Source organism: Anolis sagrei, chromosome 4 (genome assembly GCF_037176765.1).
Source record: "Anolis sagrei isolate rAnoSag1 chromosome 4, rAnoSag1.mat, whole genome shotgun sequence".
Lineage (NCBI taxonomy): Eukaryota > Metazoa > Chordata > Lepidosauria > Squamata > Dactyloidae > Anolis > Anolis sagrei.
This window is the reverse complement of record NC_090024.1, coordinates 70,449,567-70,471,154: the sequence shown is the minus strand read 5'-3', so window position 1 is coordinate 70,471,154 and position 21,588 is coordinate 70,449,567. Positions and strand designations below refer to the sequence as shown.

General features: G+C 36.6%; 2 protein-coding genes across 3 annotated transcripts in view; one reads left to right on the top strand and one right to left on the bottom strand.

The window, feature by feature from the left end:
- Positions 1-21,588, bottom strand: part of DOK6 (docking protein 6) — a 369,307-nt gene that overhangs the window by 54,749 nt on the left and 292,970 nt on the right. The gene's annotated exons all lie outside the window — the stretch shown is intronic.
- The window catches only part of RTTN (rotatin), a 95,830-nt gene that overhangs the window by 66,820 nt on the left and 7,422 nt on the right, over positions 1-21,588 (top strand). For both annotated transcript variants that reach the window (XM_060774994.2, XM_067467477.1), the window contains exons 38-45: positions 3,430-3,583; positions 5,427-5,564; positions 8,456-8,667; positions 12,506-12,611; positions 14,570-14,667; positions 15,715-15,792; positions 16,760-16,886; positions 19,437-19,639. In XM_060774994.2, coding sequence (XP_060630977.2) covers positions 3,430-3,583; positions 5,427-5,564; positions 8,456-8,667; positions 12,506-12,611; positions 14,570-14,667; positions 15,715-15,792; positions 16,760-16,886; positions 19,437-19,639 — 1,116 coding nt within the window. The remainder of the gene's footprint in view (positions 1-3,429; positions 3,584-5,426; positions 5,565-8,455; positions 8,668-12,505; positions 12,612-14,569; positions 14,668-15,714; positions 15,793-16,759; positions 16,887-19,436; positions 19,640-21,588) is intronic.

The window sequence follows — 21,588 nt, the reverse complement described above, 5'->3', positions numbered from 1 at the left end:
CTCCACTGGAAAATCACACCTATTGGCCCTTCTGCAGTTGCCCACCAAATTATTAACCCCATTTCTTTCCAATGCTTCATAAACCTTGTTCCAGGTGTCTTGGATCCTCTAAATCAGACTTACTATTTTGACACCTCATGGTTTTCCATGTAGGACAGGATTTTTCTAATAGACATGGAGACTGATTGCCTCTGAATGCAATTGACTTAAAAGGAAATTAACACATTCAATTCTCAGCAGTTTTATGTGAGTTTGAGGTTTCAGGTAACATATTGGCAACTGCTAGCATTGATTGCCAAAGGGGTTCTGTTAGAAGCCAAATTATAATAGTTTTTTCTCAGGAGACAAACTCGATTCTTCCTCTCTGTAGATGAGAAACTTGAGGGTGGCAGGAAGGGGGGCATTTTTAGGGGTTATCAGATCTTTCACAGGAAAAAGAGAGTGGGCATTCCTACCTGTCTGCTTTCCATAAAATCTCAGTTTCATCAATTATTAAAAACTTCAGAGCATTTTTCAGTTTTAAAACTCAGGTAACTGAGTTATGCAGTGCATGTCAATATAAAGCTATGGCATCAAAGGTTCTTTGATCTCACTTCCCCATGTGGATTTTTTCTCTCTTTTTTGTGAATGAAAGGAAAAGTAAACTCTTTACTAGATCAGTAACGTGCCATATCTGCTGCAGTTTTCTCTGTAGCTTCAAACAAGATAACAATCCGGTTGCTTTTCAGAAATAAGTGATGAAAAGTACCATTTGTAAGTTTGTTCACATTTATTTGACAGCATATCAGGTTCTGAAATTATTGGATACTGATAGTTAATCACAGAGCTAACACTTGCAAAATAGAAACACTAAAACAATTGGGGAATTAAAATGTCCACATATGTTTGCGAACAATTTCCCTGCACTTCTGATGAAGCACAGGACTCCTTCTGTCATTTGTGAAAAGGCACAAGTACTAGAAGTTGAAATATGTTTCCATTGCAGGGCATTTAGACTGCTGTTTCCTTGACAAATTCAGTTATTTTATGAGTAGGTGGGAGAGAATGCAGATGGATCCCTGAAAAGTAATGCCAATCGTGTGGAAATCATCTGAATGCATATGCTCATCAACAATCCTTTGGGTTTTTTAAATAAACTGTTCAGTTTACACATTTCCTGCAAATGTATTACATGAGAAGGTTGTGTGGTTCTTAAAATGTCCATTGCTGCAAAATCTCAAACAATTGTATAGCTTTGAGACAAATGGCTTCCTGTTAATAATAACCCAACTTGGTACATCTTTGTAAATTCACTCTTATTCCAGTACCTTTACACAAGATTGCAGCCTGAATTTCCATCCTACAGTTTATTTATTTTCTCCTCTTTCACTTTATTCATTATTTATATTTATTTTGCTTGTTTAAGACAATCACAATCCTTTTCTCAACAAATCTTGCCTAGAATATCCTGTGCTAGAGTTGCTCTAGGTCAGAAACAGCTTAAAGACGCATAGCAACAAGGAATTTATAGCCCTCAATTGCCCAAAATTAATCCCCACCATCTCTTATGGTACACACTATCAAGACTTTTGCTTGGGGCTGCAGTTGGAGAGTTATTTGTTTTATATTCTACCTTCTCCCCAAAGCAAAGCCCAGAACAAACGTAAGAACAATTAAATTAGCTATCATGTTAAATAATCATTTACATGTATAAAATTTACAATGTATACAATTTTTAAAAGATATAAAATAGAGATTAAAAGACATCATAGGCCCCCACTAAAACACATCTACAAACTCAATTGATCTGCAGATTCATAATAGTAATAATAATAATAATAATAATAATAATAGTTGTTGTTGTTATTATTTTTTGCCCGCCTCTCCTCAGATCTCAAGGTGGGTTACAACATTGTTAAAACACACATTCATCAGCACACATTAAAATGTATTTACACAAAATACATATTAAAATATACAAAGCAAAGATTAAACATAAGATGCAAGTTTAAAATGCATCATTAAAACTGTCTTGGTAGGGCTACCGAAAGAGATAGGTCTTCATTTGTGTCTTAAATTGCAACAGCTGATCTAGTTGTCAGAGCTCTCTTGGCAAGTCAATTCACAGTTGTGGCGTGGCTGAGAAAATGTTCCTCTGGGTGGTGGTTGCCAGTTGAGTTCTGGCAGGCTGGAGCAGTGGTCCTCTAGATGACGTCAGTATTAGGGGCAGTTTGCATAGGGGAAGGCAATCCTGTAGGTAATGTGAACTCAAACTATCTAGGGCTTTAAAGGTCAAACCAACATTTTGTACAGATTAGGCTCCACATCCTGTCTGGAGGGTCAGTCCTGTAGAGTCAAGGAATGCCAAGTGTTGTAGACTATATTTCAGAGGGAGGAACTGGCAAAATCACCTCTTAAGTATTCCTTGCCTAAGAAAAGCCTATGAAATTCAGGGGTTTGCTATAAGTCTACAGACAACTTGAAGCCACACAAATTCACAGAGAATTATTCAAATAAAAATATGTTCACTAAATATGAACTGCTGGTTGAAGAGCAGTTCATATTTAGTACTGAATTCATTTGAGAACTTGTTCATAATTCTGAATTGTCTCTTCCCTGAAAGTCAATTTACTGGTTATACTTTTTAAAAGAGCAATTTGCTTTAATTAGACTGAATCTGTTCCCATTATCACAGTTTATATCTATCTATATCAGGGGTCCTCAGACTTTTAAAACAGAGGGCCAGGTCACAGTCCCTCAAACTGTTGGAGGGCCAGATTATAATCTGAAAAAAAAAACATGAATGAATCCCTATGCACACTGCACATTTCTTATTTGTAGTGCAAAAAAAAAAAATACTTAAAAACAATAAATAATTAAAATGAAGAACAATTTTAACAAATATAAACTTATTAGTATTTCAATGGGAAGTGTGGGCCTGCTTTTGGCTGATGAGATGGAATTGTTGTTGTGTGCTTTCAAGCCATTTCAGACTTAGGTTAATCCTGAGCGAGAGCTGGGTAAATGACCTTGGAGGGCCGTATCCGGCCCCCGGGCCTTAGTTTGAGGACCCCTGATCTATATTAATTCATCCTATCTTTCTTATTTTAGTTATTTATTCATTTATTTTGTGTTTTGGCTTTCTCCCAATACGGGACTCACAGCATCAATTAAAATGAAATACATCTATTCTTAAGACATTTCTAATCAAACTGCCATTTTGTACTGTCATTGATGATTGATTTCAACAGTTTTAATGTCTGGTTTCCTTTTAGTGAAGTTATGTATTTTGTTTTTAGTGCCTTGAGCACACCTTTTAGTGGAAATATACATTACAATATAATAACAATGAAACTGTCAACGTAAACTACAATAATGTACTGCTTTCTAAAATAACAGATTATAGAAATTGGCTGAAAGTATCTGAACCAAACCCATTTGTTTAAACAGGTTTTGTCTCTACTGCAGTATCTTTCATCCTTGTCCCAGCTCCTGCAATCATGCTTGTTGATAGACACTCACCTTGTGATGCAAGATGACTTACTGATACCTCTCTTGGAAAATGCCTTTGTGGTTCTTTCCCTTCGCTCCAAGGATGGCTTAGGTAACTATGTGTTGTAAGGAATATTTCCTAAGGCTTCAAACATGAAACCTGTTGCTAGACCTCAAATGTTATCATTTTTTGTTACGTGCAGATCATTGAGGTCCCAGGTATTCCCTGGAACCATATAGAAGTGAGGCCACTGTCATTGCGTGCATTCTGTCTCTATGCAAAGACTATACATGGGCCTCTGACTGAAAAAAGACCTGCCCCAGTAATATGCTGGCATTGTTAAACATTCCAAAAATGTTATTCTAAGTGAGGCTGAGTATAATATGGCTCACCTCATATGGTACACAACATTCCGTATTTTGAACATAAAACAGGAGCTGCTATTTCTAAGCTTCCCATTCCTTTAATACATTAGTTTGGCCTTTTTTTGTAAGCATTAAGTAAACATCAGATTTGATACCATCGGGTTGCAATACACTGTTAGTATATTCTAAACTTGGGGGTTTAGGCGATATCAAGATTTCATTGTTTCTCTTAGCATAAAATTTATTTATTTGTTTGTTTATTTACAATATTTATATACAGCTTTTCTCACCCCTGGGGGGGATTCAAAGCGGTTACAAAACATCATGGCAAAATTCAGTGCCTTACATATATAAACCAATTCATAAATCAAACAGCATATGACTAAGCATAAACTACAATAGGACAAATTCAACATAATTTAATAGGACATTTAAACATGAAGTATAAAAGTTAAAAACGCCTAATAAAAACATTAAAATTACATGATCCAAACTCATAGCCCAGGCCAGTCCAGATGTTGATTACACATATTCCATATTTACTTCTTGTATTGCATTACTTTACTAGTCAAAAGCTTGGTTCCATAACCATGTCTTTGTCCCTTTCTAAAGGCCAGAAGGGAGGACACTGATCTTATCTCACTGGGGAGAGAGTTCCAGAGTTGGGGAGCCACCACTGAGAAGGCCCTGTCTCTTGTCCCCACCAACTGCAATTGTGAAGTAGGTGGGATTGAGAGCAGGGCCTCCCCAGAAGATCTTAACCTCTGTGATTTTATGGACTGGTATAACAGTTTGTGTCAATAAGCATTTCCCCCAAAATAAGTTAAATCTAACATTTAGATGAATAGTCTTGAGCAGGGCTGGGAGACCTATGTATGGTCCCCTAGGTGTTGAATTTTGTTTTCCATCCATCCTTAGGCAGTTTTCTCTGTGGCGCAGTATGATGAGACTAGCAGCTTATTAACTTCTAAAAAGATTTCTGATTACAGATGCTTCTGTAGCACCAAATCTCTAAGGCAGTGCTCCATTGTTCATAGTTGGAACTAAGTCCTGCAAAACACAGTGGGACTTATATCTGAATAGAGAGTTACACTGAAGGTCTCTTTATGTGGCCACACCTCTCTGCCATTTTTGACTGCAGCACTTGCCAAGCATTGGACTGCATTAATCGGTAATATCTAATTGAATTAATGTGTGTGATAGCGCATGCTTTGAGATTTGGGCTTAGAGTTTTATCCAGATCTCTGAGATCCTCTCGTTTCTCTAAAATGTCAACCTTTTCCTCCAGAATTTGTGAGAAGAATTGTAATGCATTTACATGGAAAGATTAAGTTCTACTAAATACAAATACAGTATATTGAGTAAAAGGGCACTTATTAATGGCAGAACATATTAACTTGTTCTTCTTAAATGTAGTCCTCAAATTTAAACTTAAAATGTCAACTTATAATATTAAATACCTGCCTATCTTAGTAGACTTCCAAAGTGACCCATTAAAGACATTTTGCTAGATTGACTTTACACTAACTTTATGCCACATAGCTATGTAAATGCACAATATTGTTTTATTTTTCTGTTTTCATCAGCAGACTCTGAGCTATCAGCAGCAGTTTACCAAACATGGAAAGACTTATTCAGTTTTTTGGCTATCTTGTTGAGAAAATGTGGCCACACCTCTCTACCAATTCTTACTGCAGCACTTGCCAAGCGTTGGATTGCAGTAATAGGTAACACCTAATTTCAAATGACTTTACATCTGCAGTGTTTAATATGTGTAGATTTCAGTAGCATGGTGCTATTTTATTATATGATGTATTTTTATCACATTGTCTACCTTTATCAAGGTTCAGCAAAATTAATTCTTAATTGTTAAATAGAAAGCAGCTGTTTGTTTTGTTTTATAATGGTATCACATGCACTTAAATTAATTCCTAGTCGTTAAATAGAAAGCAGCTGTTTCTTTTGTTTTATAATGATATCACATGCTCTTCAATCATTAAGTGACCATTGCCATCTGCATTCTTTTCCCTCAAATGGTATAACTGCCAAACACAACTTTTAGTAGTTGCATAGAAGATAGACTTCTTATAGGTTGGTTCTGCAATAATAGAAAAAATGTTGCAGCTGGTCAAATTGTTCTACACAGATGTTTGCACCCATATGCAGAAGTTCTGTCATCTTCTGCATATAGTTATCTACAGTAGTAGCACTTTGTCTTGTGTTGTGCATGGCAGGCAGGAAAGAAGACAGAAACTGAGTAGAATCCAACAAAATTCACAGATAAACTGGAGACAAGTCTCAAAGTGCTCAAAAACTAGTTGCCTTGTTGTTGATTTTTTTAAAAAGAAAACTGACATTTTAAGGAGGTGATCTAAAATCAAACTACACAAGTTTCTGGACGAGGAACTCTCAAAACATATACCAGGTCAGTGGTTATAATTACACAGTAGGAGATTTCCTGGTCCAGAAATTTCTGAAAGTTGATAACACTGACCAACACACATTTTGGTGTGTCAAACGTTTGACTTGTTTCCAAGTATATTTGACCTGCTGGTTCCAAAAGTGGAACTAGTTTTCCTCTATCAGCTCCTCACAGGTCTGCAGCTTGCGGGTCCTCCTGGATTCCGCGCTGACGCTTGATTCTCAGGTGCTGACGGTGGCCGGGAAAGCCTTCGCACAACTAAAACTCATATGCCAGCTGCGACCGTACCTCATGAAGTCTGACCTGGCCATGGTGGTCCATGCCTTAGTTACCTCTAGATTGGACTATTGCAATGCATTCTATGTGGGGTTGTCCTTGAAGACGGCCCAGAAATTTCAATTGGTCCAGGGTTCGGCTGCCAGAGTTCTAACTGGAGCAAATTACAGGGAGTGGTCTACCCCCCTGTTTAAGGAGCTCCATTGGCTGCCGTTCATTTTCTGGTCCCAATTCAAGGTACAGGTTATCACCTACAAAGTCCTGATCAGTTTGGGACCCACCTACCTTTGTGACTGCATTTCTGTCTATACACCTGCACAATTCCTTCATTCATCGGGGGAGGCCCTCTTTTCTCTCCCACCACCATCACAAGCGCGACTTGTGGGGACAAGGGAGAGGGCCTTCTCTGTGGTGGCCCCTAGACTTTGGAACTCACTACTTGGTGAGATTAGACAAATGCTCACTTTGGCAGCCTTCAAGAGGAGCCTAAAAACTTGGCTGTTCCGGTGTGCCTTTGAGGATTGAACAAGTCCCTTATCTTTGAACAGTTTAGCACATAATGTCTTTTGATGCACTTTAGCTCATCCTTCAGTGAATTAAATCCCATTGTTTGTCTCCTCCACACTTCCCATCAGATACATCACCCTACTCGTCCATCTCACCCAGGGTTTTAAAATCATATCTGTTGTATTTACCCCTGCCCACTTGGTTCAATGTTTTATTTTGGATGTATTTATTTTATTGTATTTATTTTATTTTTATTTTATGATCTTTCATTGTATTTTTGTTCTGTTGTAATTTGTTGGGCTTGGCCTCATGTTAGCTGCCCCAAGTCCCCTTGGGGAGATGGAGGCGGGGTATAAATAAAGTTGTTGTTGTTGTTATTATTATTATTACAGAGCATATGCTCCCACATATAAAATCACGATAACCATATCTAAGAAACTAAAGCTGATGCGATCTAGCCAATGCAGTTTTCTGAATCAGCACCCCAAATAATCCCAAGAACAGACCTAAAATCCAAGACACTAAGGAATTTTTTTTGGTTGGTCTGTGTTATAAATAACTCCTTAAAGAACGCCTCAAGAAAGGCAAAATACATCACACTTTTTCTATTGAGGCAGGAGTTAGGAAAGAGCGACACTCTTACTCCAAGCATTCCCCAGTTGACATCTGTCCTAGTCTCTTAAGGTTTTCTCCTTCAAACTTGGACAAAGAAATAGTAGGAAATCACAAACTGAAGAACACTAAAACACTGTCACTTGTTTTCCATACATGGAGCAAATGTTTGGAGAATGGAATGATACATGCATGTCTGCATAAGGGAATCTTTTTTAAAGCAACTGGTCATAAATTGCACTCAGTACATAGATGGAGCAATGTCATAAAGTTCAGCTACACTGTCATCTGTGAGATACAATATATACGGCTTGAGCTGTTAGGATTTCAAGATTACTTTTAAGAAGAATGAATATAATGACCTTCCAAAGCTTGCTTGTGGGGAGATTGGCTAAATGGTGGGTGAAATAGTAAAAATAAATTTATTTAAAGCCAACATTCTATCAATTGCACTTTGCCAGCTTCTTTCATACTGTTCAACAATATTTTGGATATTGAAAGCATGCAAATATGTTTATTCTCACTAACTAGTGCCCTCTGAGAAAATGCCCATTAGGAGAGACAGATTCTCTGAAGAATTGGTTAAGATTGCTTATAACCTATATTGGATTCCCCTACTTAGTTTATAAATAAAACCTAAATTGATAAATAAATGCAAATTATAGCCCAAATATTGACTATTGTATTATCTGCCCAATATTAGAGGAGCTCTACTGCTTTGCATTCACTTTTAAAATAATTTTCTAATATTCTATTTAAACATGTCATTTGTATTTTTCTTGTGTCTCTGGGATGTTCTAGATACACTTTGTGAATGTTTGCATCTGTCTGTTACACATCCTGATCTGTATGTGAGCTGCTTGCAGTTCCTGGCCATTCTTTTTTCTGAAGAAGGAAAGAGAGAGCTATGCCTTCAAGAGGATATGTCCTACCATCCAACTTTGACTTTCCTTCTGGATGATATTGTGAAGAGCCAACTATCAGTCAACAAACTCTGTGAATTGATAATTCAGGTAAAAACCTGTCTTCAGATTTTAATGTACTTCAATAGTTCAATGATTTTAGTGGTTTTACCTTGGGTAATAATAATTGAAATCACTACTTTGCATTTTCCATATTGAAAGAAAGGCAAAATTTAAAAAAAAAACATACATACATACATACATAAAGTAAAAATAAAAATGAAATGCAATATCTGTTTTAGACAAAGTGAGATTTATATAAAACTCATAAATGTTTTTTAAGTGTTTCATTTGTCTAAAACACTTTTGGAAAAAACACGGAACTTGTAGTCCACGTATAAGTCATATGAAGCAACATTTAATGCGCTGAAAGAAGAAAGGTTGTGTGTATTTCAGCACATGCTAAGCCATAGTTTGCATTAGAAGTGTGAGTCTTGGGTTAATGTGTTTTTCTCCATCCTGGTCATAAGAATACTGGATCATAAGAATACTGGAATTTTTCTTCTGTTGTAGACTAGATTTTGTACGTGATTCTGTACAGGTTGTGGTTTACCTTAATTATGTTTGGCTGAAACAAACCAATGCCATACCGTGGTTTTAAAAATTAAGTTTTACCATTATGATTGCCTGAAGCAAGCTAATTTCCTAAACTGCCGTATTAAATTAAAACCATCCTTTTTACTGAATTTCATCCAGATCTGGACAATCTAAAATGCAAACAAGCTCCCCAAACCTTTATAGTCATTGCTATGAAAGAATAGCAATGTATGACTACAGATCTTGTTACCATTTGAATCTATGGCTTTATGTTATATCCTACCCAACCCATTATAATGGAGAAATCATTTTAATGAAAGTAATGGAGAACAAAAGTGGCATGGATAATAGGTGAAATATCAGTCAATCCAAAACAGGCAAGATTGTTCTCAAGCATAAGGATGCCAGAACTGGTTGTGCCTCCAGGTTTTGCCAATACAAAACACACTACTTTTCTGCCATATGATTGTGTTTCCTGGCAGAAACATTACTGTCTCCCTTGGCTGACTAGAAAATAGTGGCTGGTGCCATCTGAGCAGATCAACCAAAGGCACTGAGTGGCAGAAGAGACAGAGAAGCCAGAGGTGGAGAGGGAGATTTGAGAGAGGAATGAAAATTTAGCCTGTCATGCAGATAGGTTATTTGACAATTGTGTAGTAATTTTTATTTTTCTGAGGAAAAGGTCACTGAAAAGGTTGCATGACACTATTGGTAGTTGAAGACACTTTTTTTTAAAAGACATGTAATGTCAAGGAAAAGTGTTATAGTAGTAGCACTATCAAAGCAGACACAGGTATCAGAAATGGCTGCATAGAAAAAAGTAGGCAGGAAAAAGGACTGTCTTTCACAACTGAGAGGCAAAGAGATAGCTTTAAAATGTCCAAATCAAAGAAATATAGGTATTGTGACCAAAAACTAAAGTTCATTGAAAAGGGGATGGTATATTATCAGGAATAAAGAGAGATTCGACCTTTTTGGGGCAGAATTATTTACAGATATGAAGGAGAAAGGAGATGTGACATCAGCTGTTGTATGTCTTAGAATCTGGTCACCATCAGGAAGGGGCAACAGATAGGAAGTGTTGCATTTATTATAAACCATGTTTAAAATCAAAAACAGTGCATGGGTGATCATTTATTTATCCATCTTCTTTTTATATATGAAGGATGAGGATAGTTACAGATATCAGACAGTCTGGCTAGACAACAAATACAGTGTAAAAGATAGGTATCAGTTGTGAGCAAATTTATCATATTGCTGATCCAAACTTGTAGAGATGTTGCCCAAAGATGCTGCAGTTTACCCTATCTTTGGGGATTTCATCAGTTTTTGAAGAGAAAGTTCTCTTTTGTTAGGTTTTTTATTTTCAAGACCCCAAATGTAGTCAGAGTGACACCAATTGTGTGACTCTTTGATTGTTTGTTTTTCGGGCAGAGTATCACAGATAATGGGCATTGGTTATCTAGCTGAATATTATTCCCAGATACTAGAATTACCTATATGCATTTTCTTTTTTTCCTAAATATTTTAATGAAAATCATTCACAACAAAAAGCAAAAAGAAAAGCAACAATATTTATTACTTATTTACTTAGGTGATCCCTCATTGTCTGAGGATGATGGTCCCCCAAGTGTAGTGTTGTGGTGGTGGGTCCGTAGGTGGCTGTGGAGCCTTATTCTTGATCCACAAGTTCTCCTGCAGTGAGGACATTGGTTTGAGGTGGAAGGTGGTCCCGGTCAAGGTTGGCTTGATGCACATTCCGCTTGGCACATTTCTCCCTTTCACCCTCCATTCGTGCCTCTTCGAATTCTGCAGCACTGTTGATCATAGCTGACCTCCAACTGGAGTGCTCAAGGTCCAGGACTTCCTAGTTCTCAGGGTCTATGCCACAGTTTTTAAAGTTGGCTTTAAGCCCATCCTTAAATTTCTTTTCCTGTCTACCAACATTATGTTTCTTGTTCTTGAGTTGGGAGTATAGCAACTGCTTTGGTAGATGGTGATCGGGCATTCGGACAACATGGAGAGTTCAGTGGAGTTGATGGCATAGGAGCATTGCTTCAGTGCTGGAAGTCTTTGCTTCTTCCAGCACACTGACATTTGTCCGCCTGACTTCTCAAGACATTTGCAGGATTTTTTGGAGGCAACATTGGAATCGTTCCAGGAGTTGAGTGTGACATTTGTAGACAGTTTGTAGAAAATAATTCATAATAGAAAACACACACAAAAAAAGCAACAATACTTATAAATACATAAACATAGAATACTTAGACAACGACTGCCCAACAAACATACATCTCTACAAACAACTAAAACTACCAACGTATACATAAATTAGTTTGAAAAATGGATTTCTAGCTTCTCATTTGTCAGTTTCTTTATAAATGTAACATTTTTTCTTCTACTTTATGTCCAGCAAATTATTTACTTGTTTGTTAGATTTTAGCTATATACATTTCAAAATACCCAATTCCCCTAGCTATTTCTCACCTCGCACATTTGTTGTCTTACAAAGTTCTTTTGACCCCCAAAAACGTAGTTAGGCTTTATAGTTCTGTAATATTTATTTTGTTGTAAAAACATAGAAGATGCAAATTGTGAACATTTGTTATGCCCCAGTGCCACTTTGGTGATTTATTTCTTTACCAGTTGCAAACTAACCTATCAAGATACCCTACCCATTCACTCCTCATTCAATTTCACAGAAATTATAAAAACAAGATTGTTGCATTTAAAAGTGTGGCTAAATACATGCACCAAGGCTTAATCAGACAATGTAGCTGTAGAAAAGCAATTATCTAAGCAAACAATGAGAACTTAATGTAAGTATAGATAGACCAAGACTAAAATAAAGGTAGGCCAAAATACAGATAATCATCAAGTCTGATTATCACAAGGAACAACTAAAATCTTCTTCTGTATCATAACAGAGGTGACAGAAGCTCTTTTGATCCATTTATGAAAGAATGGTTGAAGCCAGTTCTTTGGATGAAAAATATATCCGGGATATATTCTGGTATGAAGCATAGGCTTGACCATAAGAAATTTCAGAAGGAATATTCTGGAACATGTCAGGATTCAGTGATTCCCTCTACTGCCAATGATTACATTGCAGAAAATTATCACAAGTCACATTCATCCACATGACTTATGCCTCAACCACTGCTGCCATGGCCTAAATGTCCCATTTTAATATCATCTAATGATTAAGAAAGAAGACAAGTGCATAACTAACCTTTAAACTTTTAATAAAGCATATATAAATGAAAAATGTAGAAAGGTGGTGTGGAGTGGTCATTTCCATAGTACATGTTTCTATTTTTCTTTGTAGTGACTGATGTGGCTTTATTTGTAGAACTATGAAGAAAAATCCTTTGAAGATGGATTGAAACGAGTTGCTGCAAGTGCTTTGCTTCCCCTTTTGGCTGTCAGTAAAAGTGCCCAGAAATCGGCTTTGGAAGGTGAGTTGCTGTCATGTTACAACTATGGATTATAAATTCATAGTAAAGATGCCCATCAGCACCTTTATAGCTTTGCACATCCTGAGATATATAAGAGCAAGATGACTATTGGCTTGTGAGGTATTTATTCTGTTCTCTTCAAGTGAAATCAAGGCTAAAGATATGTATAATATTGCTTTGATTTGACCCAGAGTTTTATGGAGATCCCATTTCTGTTTCCCTACTAAGAATGTAAATCCTCAACTATCATAGAATCATAGAATCATAGAATCAAAGAGTTGGAAGAGACCTCATGGGCCATCCAGTCCAACCCCCTGCCAAGAAGCAGGAATATTGCATTCAAATCACCCCTGACAAATGGCCATCCAGCCTCTGCTTAAAAGCTTCCAAAGAAGGAGCCTCCACCACACTCCGGGGCAGAGAGTTCCACTGCTGAACGGCTCTCACAGTCAGGAAGTTCTTCCTAATGTTCAGATGGAATCTCCTCTCTTGCAGTTTGAAGCCATTGTTCCGCGTCCTAGTCTCCAAGGAAGCAGAAAACAAGCTTGCTCCCTCCTCCCTGTGGCTTCCTCTCACATATTTATACATGGCTATCATATCTCCTCTCAGCCTTCTCTTCTTCAGGCTAAACATGCCCAGTTCCCTAAGCCGCTCCTCATAGGGCTTGTATCGTGCCCTCACATGTGTGAATGAATAATTGTGACAACTTTAGAATAATCTTAATATTAATATTCTTCTACAGTATTTACCCTGTCTTTAAGTGCTATAAAATAACTATTCTACATAGAAAAAAGTTTTTCATGCCACAATTCAGTTTTCTGTGCAGAAAAATAGTTAGCATACAAAAGCTTCACATTTTCCACTTATGCTGAGACATTCAAATACTGGAAGGAAGAGATATTTCCTGGGTATTATTCATCCTGGTAGGATTTTTAATGGTTGATAAAGGGATTTTTCCAACCTGAGTGTAAGGTTAATAAATATTCTATCTGTCTTTACTTTTGAGTCACTTTTTTTAGTTTTACTGCATATTAGAATCAGTCAAGTTTATTGAAAAGGAACACCAAATTCAGTGGCAAAGATATGTTAAGCAACACAGTAATTCAAGTTTATCTTTCTATCCTGCTCAGGGAATCACCCTGATAATTAAATATGCCTTTTTATGATACTGTAAACCACCCTTTTCTAATCTGGTATCCTCCAGATTTTTTATTCTACCAAAATTTGACTTTTAATTATTTTGGTGAAACCGACGCAAGGAATTTTCTAACATCTGGAGGGCTATATTCAGGAAAGAGTACTAAATGCTCTTAGGATTTCCATTTTTCCCCAATTGTTAATTTGGCACATTTTCTTCTTTGACATTTGTGAACTGTTCCTTGTTTTTTAAATCCTAATTGAAAAATTTCTTGTTTTCATAAGCTTTTGGAATTTTATCTTAATATTGTTCTGTTGTCTTATATATTTTGATGGTTATGCATTTGTTAGTTTGCTTTATTTATCTCAGACATTTATTGTATTATATCCAGACAATTTGTTCTATAATTGTATTTTATAGTTTTATATGCTTATTTTATCTACTTTCTCCTGCTTGTATATTTTAGATTCTATATTTTGGGCAGGGCTTACTATTTTGTTGTTGTTTTACTTGCAAAATACTATGTATATTAATGGAGCTATCTAAAAAGATGATGATGATGGCAATGATTATGATAACAGCAATAATTTGGCCCTTTGAACCTGACTGGCTAGACTTTTTAACTGACTCTTTAAGTTGCAAGTTAATACAAATATAAATTAGTTGTGAAGTATTTGTTTAATCTTGTCATTTTACATGCAGTGTGTCACTGTAATTCAGCTATACAATATAAAAAGCTTTAATCGTGTTGTATTTGCACATTGTGCAAGTATTCTAGCATGTGAGCAGATTTGTTAATAGAGAGAGTTTTTCATCACAGGTAACCTCATTGAAACGTGCTTGGAACAGATGAAACATATTCATGCACAGCTGAACCTAGATACCTTGAGGCCTGGTAAAGCAGTCCAGAGGAAAAAAGTAAGTAAACTCTGCAAAATGTGATTTTTAAAAATTGATATCTCTGAATTGAATTGCTTCAGTGTACATTATTGTACATTCTTCTGTACATTTACTCAGAGTAAGTCCCATAAGTCATAGATAAGGTCAGTTTTGGGGAGCAATATAAAGAGCCCTTTCTAGTTCTTTTTTTTAAGAAAAATTCTCATGATAACTGATCCTTCTCTCAATTTGATTACCTGGTTTTTTGTTTTTGTTTTTTTTAGAAAAAACACAAATAAGTTGAGCAATCATAACATAACATAAACCTTTGTATTTTTATATTTAAATCTGCTATATCTGGACATTCTAGGTTGCTAAAATGGATGCTGCCTTCCCTTCCACACTTTTCTGTCTTTGCTCTGTTCAAATCCTTAAGGCATATAAATATTAATTAGTAAACCACAAACACTTACATAGAGCCATGTATTTTTTTTTTTGTCCAGAATGTATATATCAATGTATATGTCCATCTCTGCAGGTAGAATTGTGAAATACAGCAGAGGGAACATGAACACCTTTCCTCCAAGGAATCTTTTAGATGATATTTAGAATTCAAAAGAAAAACATTTTCATGTAAGCATGAAGTGTTTGAACTAATGTGTATTTGCATAGTTGTGTAGAAAACAAGCGGTGACCTCTGCTGAGCCTTGTTCAAAACTAATGGGTTTTTTCCTATCCATTTCATCACTTCACCTGACTTTCACATTCTCACTGCTCTTTTGAAAGCAAACACTTTGATTATCATCCAATAGATTTACTGTGATTGAAAACGTAGTAGCGATTATGGATCCTGTATTGTATCACTGTTCCTTTATGCCTTATGGAATACTTCTCTGTATTGGATGCGTCTTGAAATCCAGTATTTTTTCTTTTTGACAGCATTTGGAATGTCAACATCTTGAAACGCCAGGTGGTCAGATGCAATTGTAGTTGGCAAAATACATCTAGAATTCAAAAGTCGTATATATGTCAGACAAAATAGATTCTGCTTGAACATTGATGCTTCCTCACTTTTTATTCCACTAGGATGATAGCCTGAGCAAAGAATTAAAGCTCGTCATGCAACTCCTAAGAAATTGCTTCTTCCAAAATGAGACCTGCAAAGTAAGAGACAAGGGAAATGTACAAACATCAACTGAAATAGTTGGGGAAGAAGTGCCTGATGGAAGTATCAGGAACTGTCCCACAGAAGGAAGTTGCCAACAATGGGAGGGAGGGAAAGAGAATCTATTTATTGGATGAAGGTCAGTTTTTGCCTCCTTATTGTTTCTTCAGAATTGCACATTAAAATTTGTACTGATGGCCTGGAATCCAAGTATAGGAGGTAACTCACCACATCTTAAAACAGCATCCTTCAAAATCATTAAGTTGGACAATACTGCCCTCACCAAAACAAGTGGAAGCAGTATGTTCTTTCCTATCTATCATGGGATACTGCTGTTGCTTTAATGTAATTGGTTTTAAAAAAATCATTATCTTCCCTTATGTGATTTTATTTTATTTATCGTGTCATCAGCAACCAGACATTTGTATTACATTCCCTTATGTGATAACACAGCCCAACTCCCCCTCCCCCCAAAAAATCTTGATGTCTTAGTTTTTAGGCCTGTTCCTAGAATTGTTTGTGGCACTGATTCAGAAAATTGCATTGGTTAGACCTCATCAGCTCTAGTTTCTTAGATATGGTTATCATGGTTTTCAGTGGGCAAGCAGATGGCAATTGGTAGATGTCATATGCTCTGCATCTTGAAAACTTGAGCTGATATGCAATTTTTGGGATTACCAGGTCCAGAAACAGAACTAATATTTGAGGCACCAAAATGTGTGTTGACCACTGTAATACAGTATATCTTAAACATGTGAATTGTTTAAATTATGCCTGACTGATGTTCCAAAAGTAAAATCTTAATTGTTTTTTTTAAAAAAAAATATTTTCTATACATTGATTCATGTTTTTTATTGTTTAAAATGTGTTGTTGGCCACTCTGAGTTCCATTATTGGGAGAAAGGTGGAATATAAATGAAATGAACAATATTTTACATGTTGCTCTATCTTCTTTTTATCTGACAGGCAGCAGCCCTTGGAACTCACCTTATCTTTGTTTTGCATTCTCTTTGGCCATGGCTTTTAATGGATGACTCACTGATGCAGACGACTCTGCATTTACTTTGTGTCTACACTGCAAACTTTCCTCTGGGTAGGACATGTTTCAGACCTTATTTGCAAGGAGGTCTAAATTTGCTTATGCTGTATTTCTATGTGTTACACCTGAATTGGATGTGCTGTTAATTGTTTATTTCATTTTGTGTACTTAATTTTTTTTTTTAAGGAAACTAATCCTTTTTTTTTTTGTAATAAAGTGACAAAATACCGTTTTGACTACCTGGGTGGCAAAATGGCAGCAGCAAGAGCCATGGGAGACTGCAAATTGACCCTATCCTCTGGTTATACCAAAATCCATAATTTTGACTCTAAAATCTGTACTCAGCTTGTACATGAGGTTAAGTCATACATGTGTATATAAGATATAGATTGAGTTCATCCTTTTTCATTTTCTCATAAAAAATACAATACATTTGAAAATGTATTTGAGCTGTAAATAATAATACCAACATAATAATGTCACTATGCAGCATCTATACTCAACCTGCATTGTTCAACCAAGCTTTTGATTTTTTTTTAAAAAGGTTTGCTTGTTAGATGTAGTAATTGCATTTGAATGGGGAACAATATGTTTGGTCATAAGAGTCTGCCTCACCTTAGTAGATTACAGAGCAAATGAGTACAGTTATTAGGTGTCTGAGTGCTTCAAGTAGAGAAATAAGCCTAGGTTATAAAAGTTTCAGATATAATTGATTTTTTGTACAAAAAGGTAGTGATCTTCAATCTACAGAACAATGTTTAGCTTTTAATGTGGGTAGCTGGTTCATGAGCTGACTGAATCTATAGTATGTGAATACACTAAAAACTCTCCCATGCTGAATTTTTTCTCATTCATCTATAATTGGAAGGTACGAGGTTAATGGCTAATGGCTCTGTTCCTACTTAGAGATTCTTTCGTAGGAGTATGTTTTAGTAGGAGTGCGTTGAAAATTCGTTCTTAAACCTGACAAGTTGTCATGGAAAACAAATGATTTCTTATGGTTAAAAATAGCTTTATATGTCTTCATGAAAGCTTTAATTCTCATGTGAATAGGTTTTGAAGACATATTGTGTGTGTCATTATAGCTGCAGCTTTCATTTTCTGATAGCTTTATAAAACATGAGATCATTTTAAATTATATCTGGCCGATGAACCAAAGATCTATATATTCTTAAGACTGAAATGTCGGGGAAAGTTACAGAGGGGACAGTCAAAAGCAGTTTGTAATATGAAATGACATATTTGAAAAAAAGAGTCTAAATTGCAGAGGCTGTGGTAGCTTTAGGGTCATAGCCATGGCTAACATCCAAAGTCTGCAAAACAATTTTATTCATACATTAAATCATATATTAAATCAAATTAAGTTGTGCCTGGATCATCTCATATATCTCATATATCTTTCCTGTGGAATAATTTATTAGTAAGAGATCCTCTTTGCTACAGATGTCTTAGGTACTTGTAAAGTTTTCCTCAAAACATTCAAGTACCGGTTGTTTTGTTGTTTATTCATTCAGTTGCTTCTGACTCTTTGTGACCTCATGGACCAGCCCACACCAGACCTCCCTTGTTGGCCATGGCCACCCACAGCTTCTTCAAGATCAAGCCAGTCATTTCAAGGATAACATTCATCCATCTTACCCTTGGTCGGCCCCTCTTCCTTTTTCCTTCCATTTTCCCCAGCATCATTATCTTCTCCAAGCTTTCCTGTCTTCTCATTATGTAGCCAGAGTACCTCATATTTGCCTCTAATATCCTTTCCTCCAGTGAGCAGTTGGGCATTATTTCCTGGAATATGTACTGGTTTGATCTTCTCACGGTCGAAGGCACTCTCATAACTTTCCTTCAACTCATAGTTCAAGAGCGTCTAACTTCCTTCGCTTAGCCTTCCTTTTGGTCCGGCTCTCACGTCCATAGGTTACTACAGGAAATACCATTGCTTTAACTATGCAGACCTTCATTGCCAGTGTGATGTTTGTATTCTTCACTATTTTATCGAGATTAGTCATTGCTCTCCTCCCAAGAAGTCTTCTGATTTCCTGGCTGCAGTCTGCATCTGCAGTAATCTTCATGTCTAGAAATACAAAGTCTGTCACTGCCTCCATGTTTTCTCTTTGAATTTGCCAGTTACCTGTTAAATGCTGATTTTCTCTTTTTCCCCTTTCCTTTGCCTACATTTCTACCTCAAGGATAGTAACTAAGAGCAAACATGGCAGGATATTTTTTATAAACCTCAAAGTTATTTCTGAAGACCAATTTAAAAAGCAGAATTGCAATCCTTGTAAAGTAATGTGATTATGTATCTACTGGCACCAAACATTTCTAGTTATATTAGCGAATGCAATATCTGTATGTTTTGTATTATAAGAAATATGAAATGAGATTTTTCTTTTCTAATCAATTTTAATATTACCAGAACACTGATAAACTAAGACAATTTTAATGTTTTAAATGAGATTTTCACAACTTAACCACATTCTTACAACATTTTGCATACAGATATTATATATGTTAGAATGAAATTATGATGCTTTTTATATGGAAACTATGGAAAATACATGTTTTTTTCCTCTGATTCAGAAATTCTACCATGTTTCAATTTTATAGGCTGTGGCACCCTTTGTATGGCAAGTAGTGGATTGTCTCCCCTTCAGACAGCCCAAAGAACTGCAGCTGGAAACTCACTAATGCACAGTATTGTGAAGTTAGCTTCTCAAACTCTAGCAGAGAACAGTAGCATTCAACAGATGACCTTTAGTCTTCTGGCAAACTTGGTTGTATCTCATGACTGTAAGAGTGTTCTTCAGAAGGTAGGTATATCATCTTCAGTTTCTTTCAAAGACACTGAAAAAGATGCATGTTTGGGGCAAAAGAAAATAAGCATGTTAAGATACCCAAATGTTTTCTAATAGCATTGAACTATAGGGTTAAAAGGCAAATATCAGAAAGTTAGTGATATTGCCCAAAAGTCAAGGGTGTTTCTCCAGTTATGCAAACTCTTCCATAAGTGAGATTAGGAAAAGTACCAGCCATCTACATTGCTCAAAACTCTACTCTGAATGGTCTACTTATTCTCCTAGAACTATCTATAAGTGGATGTATATTGTAGGATCCTGAGCGTCGTCTAGTTCTATTGTTAGTAAGTATTGTGGTTGACCTATTTCATCTTTGAATGCTTAGTGGAATGAACACCTCATTGCAAATGAAGGGTAGGCAAATTATTGATTACAAGCAACACCCAAAGCCCCTATTGCTTTCCCAGAAATTTCTTCCAATGCCTGTATTTTGAAAGAATGAATTTTGGCATTGTAAGAATGACAGGTTTTACTTTAGCGTTCGCAGCCCCACCAGCCCAGCTCCTTCATCCTGAAGCCCCCAAAATCAAAATGAGAAATGATTACCTGGTTATGTCCAGTTAAGGAAGTTTAAACTTTTTTTAATTGCAATTAAGGACCATATTCAGTTTTTGTGTGCACCACTGTAGCTGCCAGCACTGAAAATTTCACCCTTTCACCCACCACAGCTACCCACCCTTGTTTTTAATTTGTTGTTGTTGTTGTTGTTGTTGTTGTTGTTGTTGTTGTTGTGTTTCTTCCAGTCATTATGGCCATTCCAATGTAAACCTTTTACAGGATATGCATTTGCCTTCCTTTGTGCTTGACATGCCCAAGGTAATCAAGTATTCTGCTCATAATAAGGCCAATTGCTGCACACAGGAAGCCAACCAGCAGGATTTAATTGTTTTCTCTGTCTAATATTTCCCAATGACCTGTATACAGAGAGCTATTGCCTGTGACACTGGAAATGTTATCCAGCCATCAAAGTAGTAGCCTTTGATTGCCCTAACCCCATGTCATCATTATCTAATCCCCCATTAAAACCATCAAAATTGATGCCATAATTTAATTCACAAAATATCTCTGTGATGAAGTGTTTTTTTATCTGTACTGAATCTCTAATCAGTCACCTTTAGTCAATAATCCTGAATTCTAATATCATGGGGGAAATGAGATAAACTTCTTCCTTCTTCCTATCTGCTTCCTTTACAATGTGCTTAATTTTATATATTTCTATTGCCATTTATCTTGCACATTTTTTCTAAGTTGTCTTTAGAGAAAGGTAATAAATAAATGGCTACAAACATTGTACAGGACCTTTCAGAGGTACCCCCCCCCCTCTCTTACACACACACAGGCAACCTGGAACCAAAATTGTTTTAATTGGCACTGTTACAATTTGATGAAACACATTGAGGACACATTGAGGGAACTAGAAGCCTCCTGGCCAATTAGTGGCCAATTTCTCAAACATTTTGTGTCATTAGAAATGGAAGACCTGGAAAAGACTCTAGCTGCCACAAGACCAACCACCTGCTCCCTCGATCCTTGCCCCTCCCGGTTGGTTAGGGAGTGCTGGGAGGGACTACGAGATCCCTTGAGGAGCATCATCAACAGCTCCTTGGAGCAAGGAATTTTTCCAGATTGCCTTAAAAAAGCAGTGGTCCACCCTCTCCTGAAAAAACCAAACCTTGATCCTGCCATACCTAGTAACTATCGCCCAGTTTCAAACCTTCCGTTCCTGGGCAAGGTGATTGAACAGACAGTGGCGGGGCAGCTACAGCAATTCTTGGATGAGACTGCGGGTTTGGATCCCTTTCAATCAGGCTTTTGTTCAGGTCATGGGTCAGAGTCTGTCTTGGTAGCTATTACTGACAAAATTCGTCGTCAGTTAGACCGAGGCGGATCAGCGCTATTGGTAC